Here is a 14,243-nt window from a genome sequence, read left to right as displayed (position 1 = left end):
ATCTCTATTTTTGAAGTAAATGTTCTACTTTTATCAGTTGGCAAACAAACTGAAAGGGTGAATACTGCCACCTGAAATGTGTTTGAACAGGTAAAACGCCAAGGTTGGCGATTTACCACCACATGCAGTTATGGGATGTTTGCCCACGAGTATAATTCATTGGCGGATCCCCTCGTGGTGACCTGGATGGAATGATGCGATCCTTCCTTAACCTATAATAATAATAATAATAATATGCCATTTAGCAGACGCTTTTATCCAAAGCGATTTACACCTATAGGAAGTCTCACCCAGTTGACTACTTAAAAATGGTAAAAGTCCTCAATGGTGCTGCCTGTGCTTAAACAGGCTTTTGGCCACTAGAGTCCTACATCATCTGTAAGGGACAGTGGATCATTTTGCAGGCTCACCTACTGCTGCCTATCTATCTAAAAGGAGCACAGAGATCATCCTAAACAACCTACAGGTATAGAGCTCATCCAGGCTCTGATTCAGATTAGGTTTGAGATAAAATATTCACACTAGCCTGAGTGCCACTTTGTTTGTACTGTCATACCAATTCCCTGTCATGACAAACATGGTTGTCTTGACAATGAGGAATGGAGTTGGCAAGAGCACAAACAGATCTGGGATCAGGCTTTTCACACTGGCTCTTCCAACAAATATGTCATTTTTCCCCAGCTGCCACCATGTGAAAAGCACATGATCATCTACAGTGCCTCTCCACCTTCTTCAGGACATCACCATAACCCTGCTTCAGATGTTAATATATTGGGCATGGTTAAATTTTAATGGCTTTAATAATAAAATACATTAAAATGTGAAAATACAGATGTGTTGCTCTCTTGTGTTTTCTTCTAGGGCTAAATTGTTCTGATAATATTTCACACTTAAGTTGTTTTTTGAAATAGATTTATTTATTGTGTATTTGTAAATGGTAAATCCTCCCCCACCCTCTAAAAAAAACACAGAAGCATAGGCACTTGAGTCATTGGTTTTCACAGTCAGAAATACACAAGGTATTATTGTCTTGAGGGTGGCTGGTGGTCATCATTTGGCATGCACCAGAGCCCCAGCTCCCTGGCCATAACCAAATCCTTTGGGTCCAAAGTTCTTTGCGTAACATGCTGGGGACAAAGTAAACCATGAGTATGGAAATTCTGATGCATCCTAAAACATGTCACTAAACATTGGTTAAAGGGTGATTGCGATGGAGAAAGCTGTGTTGAATACAACACTGGTGAAGAAAAGTAACCTGTGCTTGCTGATACAATGAGAAGTGAATACATTAGTTATCACACCGCAGAACATAAACAGCAGAACCCAAATCAAAACAAGCCTGATCTCAATGCTGTGTGGGCAACGTTTGACTGCACTACCACAGTGGCAATAGTTTATGGCAGGGTTCTCCAACCCTGTTCCTGGAGAGCTACCCTCCTGTAGGTTTTCGCTCCAACCCCAGTTGTAACTAACCTGATTCAGTTTATCAACCAGCTAATTATTAGAATCAAGTGCACTAGATTAGGGTTGGAGTTAAAACCTACAGGATGGTAGCTCTCCGGGAACAGGGTTAGAGTTAAAACCTACAGGATGGTAGCTCTCCAGGAACAGGGTTGGAGTTAAAACCTACAGGATGGTAGCTCTCCAGGAACAGGGTTGGAGAACCATGGTTTATTCCTGTTCATCAGTCCAATGTTTATCCTGGTGAATTTTTAAAAGCCAACTGATCCATCCGCCCCTTGGCTCTGGGTCCCTGTACACACTCAGGTTGTACAACGCATTTGACAAAATGTTTGTGATACAACCAAGAGTTGATCTGCACTCAAATGATTACACTGCTGTTGTGGAGACGACAACACAATGGTTTTGTAAAACATTTTTGTGCAAACAAACTTGTATGACAGTTCTTACATGATATTACAACTGATGAGTCAGATGCATTGTACGTCAGTTGGACAAGTTGAGTGTTTACGGGGCCTAGGATTCCCCCTTGAGTTTCAATAAAGAACCCCTTAGTGCTATGTGTGTATGGGACTGTGTGTGTATGGGACTGTGTGTGTACATGGACCGCTTAATCTATTGTTTACAAAAACATTCCAACGCCATTGGGTGTGCATGATCTGGAAAGAGGAGCCATTGTGGAAGATGTATTTGGAATGTTTAGGGCATCATGACTTGAATTCTAGCCGTTAGATTTCCAGGGGAAATGGAAAAAGAGTAACAAACGCTTAACAAGCTTGAAAAGTCCAGTGCCCTCTATCCTACCCAAGGCACACAAACCCAGCTTGAATACATGGCCTCCAATGCCCTCTGGTAATAGTATAATGCTCCTGTTTTGCAGTGCTTTTATGTAACAGCTAGTTCATCTAGTTCTTTTGCCTCAGGTATAAATCATATAATCTGCCTATGGTGGTTGTGTTGAGTTCCTTTGCTCTGGTGACTGCTCCGGGGTGATGTTTCCTCTAGGTACAGATCTAGGATCAGCTTTCCCTCCCCCAATCCTAATGCTGAACCAAGATCAGCTTCTAGGGGCAACTTCACCCTACAACGGTTCCCTCACACTGGTGACCATGCAGGCCCAAGCCTGAAAGGGAATCTAGAAACCTGATGTCTCACCTTTGCAGTAGATCTCTCCATCTTTCTCTGTCTGGGTGGTAGACTCCAGGCTCTTCCCACACTTGGCACACCGGAAGCAGTTCTTATGCCATGGCTGTTAAGATTAGATAAGATCCTACTTTATTTATTACTGGGGAATAAGACAAGGGATGAAGAATTGATCAACTGGTGTGCATTGAGAGATTCTAATGCTTTTCATTTTCCAGCAGTATACTATACTTTTAAAAATCATACAGCCATTGTCCTAACATCTGGACCTGGAATCTGGATGCCAGATCTGATTATCAAAGGATTCCTATTGTGTTGCCATAATCCTTCACATACTGTACATTTCCTCTCATTGTGAGCCGCAGAATGCAGCGTAACACTAGTTAAAGTCAGGCTAAAATGTCTTCAGCCTGCCATGACGTGTGTGATGGCCTACATCTGCCTGAATCCTTTTAGCCAGCCAGTCAGCACTGCAGATTTCTACACCAGCTGCCTGGAAGCCAGCCCTCCAAATTCAGAGTTTATGACAAAGCTTAGGCCAGAAAAATGAGATTTCTGTCTTATGAATTTCCTATAATGAATCCATCCAATTGGCCCCTTGCAAAGTAAACCCACCTGTTTTCAATCAATGGTGGTCACTACAGTGAGCTCAAAACCTTAATTCCCTGCTCCACTTATTCACTCTAAGTCCCTCCCCCCTCTCACCTTGCCTGCCCCCACGATCTTCTCCGCGGCATACACTGACTCCCCACACCGGCCGCACTTATCCGAGCCCCCAAATTTCTGGGCGAATTTGGAGGAGTTGGGGTTGGTGCTGGGTCTGTGACACTGGGTCCTGAAGGTGTGCACAAACAAACAGCATTAGAGAAGTTAGGGGAACAGATCCCCTCTGGTTCTTTGGGGAACCCACCAGGCCCCTCTCTCCTCTCGTCCCCAGGCGTCAGGCTTGGGTAGGCGCTGGGTAAACTCTGGGGCCCTGGAGTGCTGCCTAATGAACGGGAACTGCCTGCCCCAAAGGCCCTGAATGGGAGGCTTTGTGCCGGGGACAGTGTGGAGAGAGAGACCAGGGTCAGCAGGGCTGCCCAGGAGCCTGTGGTTCGGTTACATAATGGGGCCCTTTCATAACAACAGCACCTGACACCAGACTCCGGGTAAACAGCCATGTGTGTACAGTAGATGTGGTTAGAAATGTGGTTACTGGCCATTACCACGGCTCTGACTAGGAGGTTACTGGCCGTTACCACGGCTCTGACTAGGAGGTTACTGGCCGTTACCACGGCTCTGACTGACTAGGAGGTTACTGGCCGTTACCACGGCTCTGACTGACTAGGAGGTTACTGGCCGTTACCACAGCTCTGACTAGGAGCCTATCAGGGCATTCCCAGGTCTCTTCGAAACACAACTATGTAGAAAGAGGGTCATGCTGCAATATAATGAGTCTGGACCCATATTCAAAAAGCATTTCAGATTAGGAGTGCTGATCTAGGATCTTCTATACGTTTATAGAAATATAGTTTATTGACAGACGTGTGTACACGCTCTACGATTGGCCAAGCCAGTCTAATGTATCTTAGGCTGAACTCTGGAAGTTTGCACAGTATTTATCAGATGATCCGGGAACCATTGGATAACTGTTGAGCAACTGTGTGTCAGTGGAAATGCACATTCATAATAAATTGAACAATCGCATCAGGTCAGTCTTTACGCTGCTGCTACTCTGTTAAGTATTTATGCATAGTCACTTTAACTCTACCCACATGTACATATTACCTCAACTACCTCAACTAGCCGGTGCCCCCGCACATTGACTCTGCAACGGTACCCCCCTGTATATATAGCCTCCCTACTGTCACTTTATTTTACTTCTGCTCTTTTTTTCTCAACACTTTTTTTGTTGTTGTTTTATTCTTACTTTTTTTGTTTAAAATAAATGCACTGTTGGTTAAGGGCTGTAAGTAAGCATTTCACTGTAATGTCTGCACCTGTTGTATTCGGCGCATGTGACCAATACAATTTGATTTGATTTGATTTGATAATCCGATGGCTGGGTTTCCCTTTGTAATCATGTTACATTAACATTTTAGTCATTTAGCATACACTCTTATCCAGAGTGACTTACAGGAGCAATTAGGGTTAAGTGCCTTGCTCAAGGGCACATCAACAGATTTTTTTACCTAGTAGGCTCGGATATTCGAACCAGCAACTTTATTTTTTTATTTTTTTTACATTTTAGTCATTTAGCAGACGCTCTTATCCAGAGCGACTTACAGTTAGTGAGTGCATACATTCTTTTTATTTTAATTTATTTTTCATACTAGCCCCCCGTGGGAATCAAACCCACAACCCTGGCGTTGCAAACACCATGCTCTACCAACTGAGCTACATCCCTGGTTTGATCCCTTTCGGTTGCTGGCCCAATACTCTTCATCACTAGGCTACCTGCCACCCACATAATCCGTGATTGAATACAGTTTGATTTCATTTAATTGTAACTTGATTTGCCATACAACCACACAGTAACCAACAAACAGAAGAGAGGAATATGGTGTAGGGCGAAGTTGCCCCTTGACGATGATCTTGGGTCAGTTTTGCATTTCCCCCACTAATGGTTAAGGTTAGGAGTGGGGGAGGGGAAGCTGATCCTAGATCTGTGCCTAGGGGAACCTTCACCCCAGAGCGCTGTATATACTACACACATACTCCTCTGGTTTGATCCCCAGTCTCTCTCCACGGTCCATGTTGAGTGTCCCAGCCCCCTGACCGTAGCCGTAGCCCTTGGGGCCGTACTTCTTTCCATAGCAGGACTTGCAGTAGATCTCAGTGTCGTGGATGGCCACATTGTTGCTGTCTAAACCCTTTCTGCAGACCACTGGAAAGGGAGAAAAATAAATAAAGCTGTGTAAATGACACAGGATTGTTTGTCTGAACAACACATTGCATTGTAACTGGAGGGACACTGAATTGTCACAAGTTTCCCTAAAAGGTCTATTAATTCCTCAATGGCGGATTTAGTCTCCAAATGGGACAGAGAGAGAGAGAGAGAAAGGGACAGAGAGAGAGAGAGAAAGAAAGGTACACACAGAGAGAGAAAGGGACACAGAGAGAGAGAGAAAGGGACACACAGAGAGAGAAAGGGACACAGAGAGAGAGAGAAAGGGACACAGAGAGAGAGAAAGGGACACAGAGAGAGAGAGAGAGAGAAAGGGACACACAGAGAGAGAAAGGGACACAGAGAGAGAGAGAAAGGGACACAGAGAGAGAGAAAGGGACACAGAGAGAGAGAGAGAGAAAGGGACACGAAGAGAGAGAGAGAAAGGGAAAGTGAGAGAGAGAGGGACAGAGAGCGAGAGGGGTGCCTGTTTGTCGTCAATTCTAATGACTAAGAGCTTTCTTTCAGACTGTGCCCTAGTTTAATCCAATTAACTGCATCAGGTGCAATCTGAATTGATGGAGTGAGTCAACACAGTCCTTTTGTCCCCGCTACCATCACCCTCAGGCCAGGGTCAAGTTTATCAAAGCATCCTGTATGAATTGACTATCGGTGAAATAGTATGGTGGCTTCCGGTTTGATCATGTAGGAGAAAGGTGGTTCCCACACACATTTACGTGAAAAAGTACGATTCAACTTTAACTCCGGATGAAATAATTTTCATTTGCAATGTTTAAGACAGTATATGATTATTTTACATCTCCCACAATGTAGTCTTCCTGTACAAGAGAGAGCACTGTATAACTACCATTGCTACCATAACTACCACTGTATAACATTTACATTTTAGTCATTTAGCAGACGCTCTTATCCAGAGCGACTTACATGAGCAATTAGGTTTAAGTGCCTTGCTCAAGGGCACATCGACAGATTTTTCATCTAGTCGGCTCGGGGATTAGAACCAGCGACCTTTCAGTTACTGGCACAACGCTCTTAACCACTAAGCTACCTGCCGCCCTATAACTACCATTGCTACCACTGTATAACTACCATTTGAAAAATTGTGTCTAAATAGCGTGGCTTCATTTAGTTCAACAAACCAAAACTGGAGGTAGGTGCATTAGTAATTTACTAATGCATAAAAGGTTACTAAAAGATGAGGACAGGCGCTCTTCTGAAAAAACTGAATGTATCCCACCAAGCAAGGTGACAAACCACGTCAACCACATATTCATGCATAAATGAGAAAGGGAAGATTTTTTATTACATTTTTTATTTCACCTTTATTTAACCAGGTAAGCCAGTTGAGAACAAGTTCTCATTTACAACTGCGACCTGGCCAAGAGAAAGCAAAGCAGTGCGATAAAAACAACAACACAGAGTTACATATGGGGTAAAGAAAACAAAGTAAAAAATACAACAGAAAATATATATACAGTGTGTGCAAATGAAGTTATGGAGGTAAGGCAATAAATAGGCCATAGATAGTGAAAGAGAAAGATGGCGGAGACTTTTGTCTAAATGGCACCCTGTTTCCTATATAGTGCACTATCCTATGGGCCCTGGTCGAAAGTAGTGCACTATGTAGGGAATAGGGTGCCATTTGGGATGTGCCTATTGGCTCTCACTGCTCATTAACTCCTCTATAGGGCTGCCTGCTCTAAACAAAGCCGCTTCTCTAAGGACCCCACAAAAATAAACACTTCATTTTTGGGCCAGATAGTTTTTCCGCTTCCTTTGATGGCAGAGTGCTAATTCACAGCATGTGCTTTCAGTGTGTGCACTCCAGTCAAGGTCCCCAAAAGGTCTTCTTCACTGACGTTTCAACCGGTTCAAGAGAGGGAGGTGCACACACCCAATCTCATACGGCTAGCAGGACCATGTCCAGTTACTATTTATTGAGCTATGGGCTGAGATGAGACCCACATCAATGCATTGTGTTGGTTAGCATTGTGCATGATCCATTGCATAGGGGTCAAACTGAAGTTCACCAATCTATCATATAACTTCCTCAAGTTATAGTTCCTTTCTCATGGTTCCCATTCATATTAAAATGAAAGGGAAAGACCATTCATATTTAAGTGAACGGGAAAGACCATTCCAGATGGGGGTTGACTATATGTTGGTTCACATGCCCTGCCCAGACACACCCTCTAGTCCGCTCAAATTCAAATCTGGACCTCGAAGCCAGTTCCATTACTTTTGTTCATTAGTCCCTCTAATCAAGGACTGATTTAGACCTGGGCTTGTTTCTTGACACGGTCAAAGTGGACTAACATGGCCACCACGTTCAGTCGCCAAACATTGTCGAATAATGCAGATATAACGTTCCAAAATGTTGCATCCTGCTGAACACACCCCAGGTAGGCTGATCCAACACTGAGGAGAGAAAATGAGGTCACACTCACTGCAGAGGAAGCAACACTTGTGGAAGCTCTTCCCATCACACTGCACCTCCTCGGCATGGTACACCGTCCCCTGGCATGCACCACACTTGTTACCTCCTCCCCAGTTTGGCATTTTGGTGCTGTTGGAGAGAAACATGGGAGAGAGGGGATGAGAGACATGATGTGAGACTTAAAAGAAGTACTCCGGGGTGAAGTTTCCCTAGGAACTAATCTAGGATCAGCTTCCCCTCGCCCAATCCTAACCTTAACCATTAGTGGGGGAAATGCAAAACTGACCCAGGATATGGGTCTAGGTGCAACTTCAGCCTACTCCAAAAGGAGAAACACAAAGGAAGTTAAGGGTCAGTCCTTCCCGTCCTGTTTGACAACAGATCAGTGATACACCTTCTTGGACCAATAAGATACAGGCACAAGACAACAACCCCTTCTGTGCTCATGAAGTCCAAACTGAACAACAGGCCACTAGGTCTGAGTGAGGACAAAACAATGGGACAGCTGAATGCATTACGGAGGCTTCAGTGGTTCTACAACACCTCATTAATAACAGTTATAAAATGTTAATTCAAATGGCATGTACAAAACAAGTGTGACCTATAAACACTGATGTGGTGGCCACATAGAATTGACATGATGCAATGACGCAGACGGTCACGTCATTTAATCATTTTAAAGACCAGACGTACACTAGTATTAAGATGTTACACCCCCATCTGCATTCCATGACAAGCAGAGGGTTCACAAACAAGAAGAAAGTACACTCAATTACTATTTAGTGCACTACTTCTGATATGGGCCCTGGTCAAAAGAAGTGCACTACATAGTGAATAGGGTGCCTTTTGGGACACAACCATGATGTCACTATCAAGAAAATAAAGAGTGCTCTTATTTTTCATGAAGGAAACCACAGAGCACTGCTAGTCATTAATCACACATTAGCACGGCTACTTTAAGGAGTTCCCACCCTCCCAACGTTATTACAGACTGCACGACATGCCCAAACATGAGAGAGAATCAAAAGGAGACAGAAATTACTCTCAAGTTCGCTCAGGGCGTATAATGTCTGTTCTTTCAAAAGAGTTTCAATGTCCTGCATCCAATATTTAAATCAGTCTTGTAGTATGTGCTAACACACAATCCATAGGTTTTTCATGAATAGGTTATTGGGAGTTTCACCACTTGGTTGTGCCTCTATGTTTTTAATAAATCTAGAGATTAGGTACATATTTCTGAGAAAAGGGGGAGCAGAATTGGGGTGAGGTTTAACCAACTGAAAAAAGAGCAATGAAGCCTATTCAATCAAAAACCAAAGGGTTATTGAATACGTATAACCTTTACAATGTCATACATAGTATGTGGAATCACATAAAACCATAAACCCATATATAGAATATTTGCAGACGACACGACGGTGGTAGGCCTGATCACCGACGACGAGACAGCCTACAGCAGGGTTCCCCAACTGGCGGCCTGCGGGACGATTTTTTGGATAAATAAAAACATTTTTATTTACATTTTTTAATTGTTGGACATAAGGCTAAAAACACCAGCGCCAAGTGATTTTAATTTTGAGAATCTGTTCCAAAGTAATCCCACACATAGATACAGTTGAAGTCGGAAGTTTACATACACTTAGGTTGGAGTCATTAAAACTCGTTTTTCAACCACTCCACAAATTTCTTGTTAACAAACAATAGTTTTGGCAAGTCGGTTAGGACATCTACTTTGTGCATGACACAAGTAATTTTTCAAACAATTGTTTACAGACAGATTATTTCACTTATAATTCACTGTATCACAATTCCAGTGGGTCAGAAGTTTACATACACTAAGTTGACTGTGCCTTTAAACAGCTTGGGAAATTCCAGAAAATGATGTCATGGCTTTAGAAGCTTCTGATAGGCTAATTGACATAATTTGACTCAATTGGAGGTGTACCTGTGGATGTATTTCAAGGCCTACCTTCAAACTCAGTGCCTCTTTGCTTGACATCATGGGAAAATCAAACGAAATCAGCCAAGACCTAAGAAAAAGAATTGTAGACCTCCACAAGTCTGGTTCATCCTTGGGAGCAATTTCCAAACACCTGAAGGTACCACGTTCATCTGTACAAACAATAGTACGCAAGTATAAACACCATGGGACCACGCAGCCGTCATACCGCTCAGGAAGGAGACGCGTTCTGTTTCCTAGAGATTAACGTACTTTGGTGCAAAAAGTGGAAATCAATCCCAGAACAACAGCAAAGGACCTTGTGAAGATGCTAGAGGAAACAGGTACAAAAGTATCTATATCCATATAACCTGAAAGGCCGCTCAGCAAGGAAGAAGCCACTGCTCCAAAACCACCATAAAAAAGCCAGACTACGGTTTGCAACTGCACATAGGGACAAAGATCGTACTTTTTGGAGAAATGTCCTCTGGTCTGATGAAACAAAAATAGAACTGTTTGGCCATAATGACCATCGTTATGTTTGGAGGAAAAAGGGGGTCGCTTGCAAGCCGAAGAAGACCATCCCAACCGTGAAGCACGTGGGTGGCAGCATCATGCTGTGGGGGTACTTTGCTGCAGGAGGGACTGGTGCACTTCACAAAATAGATGGCATCATGAGGAAGGAAAATTATGTGGATATATTGAAGCAACATCTCAAGATATCAGTCAGGAAGTTAAAGCTTGGTCATAAATGGGTCTTCCAAATGGACAATGACCCCAAGCATACTCCCAAAGTTGTGGCAAAATGGCTTAAGGACAACAAAGTCAAGGTATTGGAGTGGCCATCACAAAGCCCTGACCTCAATCGTATAGAAAATGTGTGGGCAGAACTGAAAAAGCGTGTGCGAGCAAGGAGGCCTACAAACCTGACTCAGTTAAACCAGCTCTGTCAGGAGGAATGGGCCGAAATTCACCAAACATATTGTGGGAAGCTTGTGGAAGGCTACCTGAAACGTTTGACCCAAGTTAAACAATTTAAAGGCAATGCTACCAAATACTAATTGAGTGTATGTAAACTTCTGACCCACTGGGAATGTGATGAAAGAAATAAAAGCTGAAATAAATCTCTCTCCACTATTATTCTGACATTTCACATTCTTAAAATAAAGTGTTGATCCTAACTGACCTAAGACAGGGAATTTTTACTAGGATTAAATGTCAGGAATTGTGAAAAACTGAGTTTAAATGTATTTGGCTAAGGTGTATGTAAACTTCATACTTCAACTGTATATGTGATCGTAAACAAATGTAAGCAAGGTTTGAAATGATGTTGTAGTGAAATATTATCTGTTTGGGTTTCTTGCGGTCAATTTGCTGTCTACAAATTATTTGTAATTGGGCCCTCAGATCCTCAAAAAGTGATACACTGCACCATTGAGAGCATCTTGACTGGCTGCATCACCGCTTGGTATGGCAACTGCTTGGCATCCGACTACAAGGCGCTACAGTGGGTAGTGCGTACAGCCCAGTACATCACTGGGGCCAAGCTCCCTGCCATCCAGGACCTCTATACCAGGCGGTGTCAGAGGAAGGACCTAAAAATGGTCAGCCACCCAAGTCAGCCACCCAAGTCATAGAATGTTATCTTTGCTACCGCACAGCAAGCAGTACCGATGCACCAAGTCTGGAACCAACAGGACCCTGAACAGCTTCTACCACCAAGCCATAAGACTGCTAAATAGTTAAATAGTTTACCAATACCTACGGCGGACTGTCTGCATTGACCCTTTTTCCACTAACTATTTTGACTAATCACATACGCTTCTGCTACTGTTTGTTATCTATCCTATTGCCTAGTCACTTTATCCCAACATATATGTACATATCTTACGTTACGTCATACTCCTGCACATCGACTCAGTACTGGTACGGCATGTATATAGCCAAGTTATCGTTACTCATTGTGTATTGATTCCTTGTGTTATTATTTCTTTTTTCCTCTCTCTGCATTTTTGGGAAAGGCCTGTAAGTAAGCATTTCACTGTTAGTCTACACATGTTGTTTACGAAACATGTGGCAAATAACATTTTATTTGATTTAACCATTTGTATTTCTGTGTATAAATCTCAGATGTTGCCTAACCCAAGAACCTGGAAAGTAGGAAACTACTACAGTATCAATAACTCACCAGGCTAAACAGGTGTCAATTTTTTTGGAAAAGTTTAATCAACGGTCCCATTGACATATAACTATATACACCAACCACTTGCCTGAGCCAATACTATTTTAAAAGTCTATTCAAAAACTAGTTATTTCACCTGAGCGTCGTGTAGTCGACCAAATCTATGTGGATAATCCAACTGTTTCACGTAAATAAATTCGCCTCGTGCAACCAATATGGATTCAGCTCTGCTGCATAGATAAAAAATGTACCGACCTGTATTTGTTGTTGGAGAATCCTTCCGTTTTATCCCAGCTATCGACGTCGTGTCTTTTGCCGACGCACCAAACTACCCTGTTCGCAGTTGTGTTCTCAGGCTCAGTAAATATGTCATACTAGAGGTTAAGAGGGGAGTGGTTTAGCCAAGCAGCGGTGGAGAACTTTACTGTTTTACCCATTCATTGGTTTTAACCCAAGATGTCAGAAATATAGCATAAAAATAATACCTTTCAGTCTTACACCAGATATCTGTTTTAACTGGCATGCATGCAGTGCTGATCTAGGATCAGGTCTCTCCCTGTCCATGTAATTGTAGTCATTATTATCTAAAAGGCAAATTTGATCCTAGATCAGCCCTCCTACTCTGAGATGCTTTATGAATACGGGCCCTGGTTAGTGTTTTAAGAGAAAGATCTGGAGGAGTCTAGTCATCAACCAGTGGTGAATCCTCCCTTTCTCTGAGGTCAGGGTTACAACATACCCAGAGATCCTCCCTTCTCTGAGGTCAGGGTTACAACAGTATCCAGAGGCACCATATCTTCAAAGTCTGACCTCAACAGGACTTTCTCTGTGTAGATCAAAGACGAAGCACAATGCCTTGTAGTCATATCCGACCTCTCAGGACTAAGGCTGAGTCCCAAATGGGACCCTATTCCTTATAAAGTGCACTACTTTTTACCAGGGCCTATAGGGCAAAAGTAGTGGACTATGTAAGGAATAGGGTGCCATTTGGAACGCAACCATTGTGTAATGGTTGGAATGTGCCACGTATCTGAGGTAGCGCCCAAGGTCTGTCATGTTGCTTTGTGAAGACCACAGCTAACAGTGCTGTGCATGGGTTGTGCACTTTGTTTTCTCAGCTGGAACTGAGACTATGCTAGTGTGCAGTATAGAAAGGACCAGAGGAATTCTGTTTAGGCAACGCACACGACCAGGCTCTCTGATGGCAGATATGTGAAGATTGGGAGCATATGAGTTTTAGTGCAACTTGTATTCTTGTTTTTCTTCACTCCAACCAACTTGCTCAGGCTCTGTCGTGCCGTAGTTGGTCAATGTGTTATCAGAGATGGAAAACCTTGAATTCAAAGGTAAACCAAATCTACAGAAAGATAAGACATTTAGTCAGAGGCACAGTTCACTTCAAGGGCTTTTCTTGGGATCATTTATCTTTCTTTCTTTTTCTCTCTCTCTCTCTCTCTCTCTCTCTCTCTCTCTCTCTCTCTCTCTCTCTCTCTCTCTCTCTCTCTCTCTCTCTCTCTCTCTCTCTCTCTCTCTCTCTCTCTCTCTCTCTCTCTCTCTCTCTCCTTTCTCTCTCTCTCTCTCCTTATCTCCTCCCTCTCTCTCTCTCTCTCTCTCTCTCTCTCTCTCTCTCTCTCTCTCTCTCTCTCTCTCTCTCTCTCTCTCTCCCTATCTCCTCCCTCTCTCTCTCTCTCTCTCTCTCTCTCTCTCTCTCTCTCTCTCTCTCTCTCTCTCTCTCTCTCTCTCTCTCTCTCTCTCTCTCTCTCTCTCTCTCTCTCTCTCCTTATCTCCTCCCTCTCCCTCTCTCCTCTCTGTTGATTGAGAAAGGACTGCTCTCCACGCCAAGGACATCAACCGGTAACACGATACTGTGATGAACAGGTGAAAACCTCACAGATGATGACGTTGAATGGGTCTATTACCATAGTGAAGTGCAAGCTAGGAATGGTCCAGGGCAATGCATGGTGAATGGTCCAGGGCAATGCATGGCGAATGGTCCAGGGCAACGCATGGCGAATGGTCCAGGGCAACGCATGGCGAAAGGTCCAGGGCAATGCATGGCGAAAGGTCCAGTTCACTGCTATGGGTGAACTGCAATGCATTCTCAACTGAAGGGTAGAACCAATGCAGATACATGTGTTGTTGGGGGTGTAAGGAAGCTTGAGGAATAGGAGATGAAAGACTCTGAGAAGCA

At 43.3% G+C, this 14,243-nt stretch overlaps 1 protein-coding gene across 1 annotated transcript; it reads right to left on the bottom strand.

Annotated features, from left to right (window-relative positions):
- Positions 1-895: 895 nt before the first annotated feature.
- LOC121543360 (cysteine and glycine-rich protein 2-like) lies at positions 896-12,683 on the bottom strand. Its single transcript, XM_045208687.1, has 6 exons — positions 12,308-12,683; positions 7,942-8,060; positions 5,305-5,473; positions 3,310-3,439; positions 2,617-2,710; positions 896-1,127 (listed from the first exon to the last, which is right to left on the bottom strand). Exons 2-6 carry the CDS (start codon positions 8,051-8,053, stop codon positions 1,051-1,053), a joined length of 582 nt encoding a protein of 193 aa, XP_045064622.1. The 5' UTR covers positions 8,054-8,060; positions 12,308-12,683; the 3' UTR covers positions 896-1,050.
- Between the last annotated feature and the right edge of the window lie 1,560 nt (positions 12,684-14,243).

The sequence above is a fragment of the Coregonus clupeaformis genome, chromosome 28 (assembly GCF_020615455.1).
Source record: "Coregonus clupeaformis isolate EN_2021a chromosome 28, ASM2061545v1, whole genome shotgun sequence".
NCBI classification, from domain to species: Eukaryota; Metazoa; Chordata; class Actinopteri; order Salmoniformes; family Salmonidae; genus Coregonus; species Coregonus clupeaformis.
Note: the sequence above shows the minus strand (reverse complement) of the source record. Positions and strands in the feature narration are given on the sequence as shown.

Coding starts and splice junctions, on each gene's coding strand:
- LOC121543360 (XM_045208687.1), bottom strand. CDS start 8,053: ATGCCAAACTGGGGAGGAGGTAACAAGTGTGGTGCATGCCAGGGGACG. Junction 3,440..5,304: donor CTGGGGATCAAACCAGAGGA/GTATGTGTGTAG, acceptor GCACACCTTCAG/GACCCAGTGTCACAGACCCA. Junction 1,128..2,616: donor TGGAGAGATCTACTGCAAAG/GTGAGACATCAG, acceptor CTTTGTCCCCAG/CATGTTACGCAAAGAACTTT.